At 66.1% G+C, this 1,217-nt stretch overlaps 1 protein-coding gene across 1 annotated transcript; it reads left to right on the top strand.

Moving 5' to 3' along the window:
• Positions 1-290: 290 nt before the first annotated feature.
• AMT18 (putative ammonium transporter) lies at positions 291-992 on the top strand (the record flags this gene model as incomplete). Its single annotated transcript, XM_005782626.1, has 2 exons — positions 291-699; positions 844-992. The coding sequence occupies 2 exons, from the start codon at positions 291-293 to the stop codon at positions 990-992; spliced, it is 558 nt and encodes a 185-aa protein (XP_005782683.1).
• Positions 993-1,217: the final 225 nt, after the last annotated feature.

Here is a 1,217-nt window from a genome sequence, read left to right as displayed (position 1 = left end):
CTGGATTTTTTCCGTGGTGGTCAACGAAAAATTCCCGGGGGGGTTTTTCGCCCCCCCCAAATGAAACCCCAAGAATAAGGGGCGGTATTTCCAATAGTAAAAGATGTTAGGGGAAGTTCCCGGGGGGGTTCTGCGCCAAAAAGGGGGGTAGGGGTTAGGTGCTCCCCCTGGGTGGTCCCCCTAGCTGCTAGTAGCCAGTCGTTGTAGCTAGTACGACAGCTGACAGTTTGACGCGCCCGCGGGGTTTTTCAACCGCCCATCCCCCCCCCCCCCCCCCACTCCCCAGGTGCATGAACGGCATCGTGGCGGGGCTCGTAGGCATCACTGGCCCCTGCGGCGTGGTAGAGCCCTACGCGGCGGCCATCATCGGCATCGTCTCCGGGGCCGTCTACTGCGGCTCGTGGCGGCTGCACGAGCGGCTTCGGATCGACGACCCCGTGCACGCCGGCGCGGTGCACGCGTGGCCCGGCTTCTGGGGCTGCATCGCGTCGGGCCTCTTCGCGTGGCCCAAGCAGGTGGCCACGCTGGGCTACGTGGGCGGCGGCGGCCTCTTCTACACGGGCCACGGGGGCCAGTTCGGGACCAACGTGCTCGGCACGCTTGTCGTGCTGGCTTGGACGGTGGCCACCTCGTCCATCGTCTTCGGGTCGCTCCAGGCCGCCAAGCTCCTGCGCGTGACTGCGGAGGAGGAGGAGATGGGTGCGCAACGCCCCGACGGCACCCCCGCCACACCCCCACCTACACCCCACACCCACACCCAACACCCGCCCACTCCACCCCCCGACTCCACGCACCCCGCCCGCCCATGCCGCCCGCCCGTGCCGCCCTGCGCGCATCGCGCAGGCGTCGACCTCGCCGAGCACCTGCCTCGAGACGGCGTCACGCCTCTCAAGTCCAAGATGATGGGCGCCGTGATGAGGCACCGCGGCAGCGGCAGCGGAGCCTCGTCGCGAGCTTGCGGCGCGAGCGAGACTACCGCAACTTACGCCTGACGAGGGCATGCGACTCTCGGTGCACGGTGGCTGTGGCAAAGACTGCGTGGTGACTGCCACACGGTTCTTCTGCGATGGCGACTGGCAGCGTTATATACGACGCAGATGTGATCGAGCTACGCTTTAGTTGACTGAAGGAGAACCCTTGTTCTCAGCTCACCGGCCCTGGATGTGAGGTTACCGAATGCACTCCAAGTGCTCCTTGTGCCCTGTCGAGTAGTGGGC

Source organism: Emiliania huxleyi (genome assembly GCF_000372725.1).
Source record: "Emiliania huxleyi CCMP1516 chromosome Unknown EMIHUscaffold_1880, whole genome shotgun sequence".
NCBI classification, from domain to species: Eukaryota; Haptophyta; order Isochrysidales; family Noelaerhabdaceae; genus Emiliania; species Emiliania huxleyi.
The sequence above is the reverse complement of the archived record's forward strand: the minus strand, read 5'-3'. Positions and strand labels throughout refer to the sequence as shown.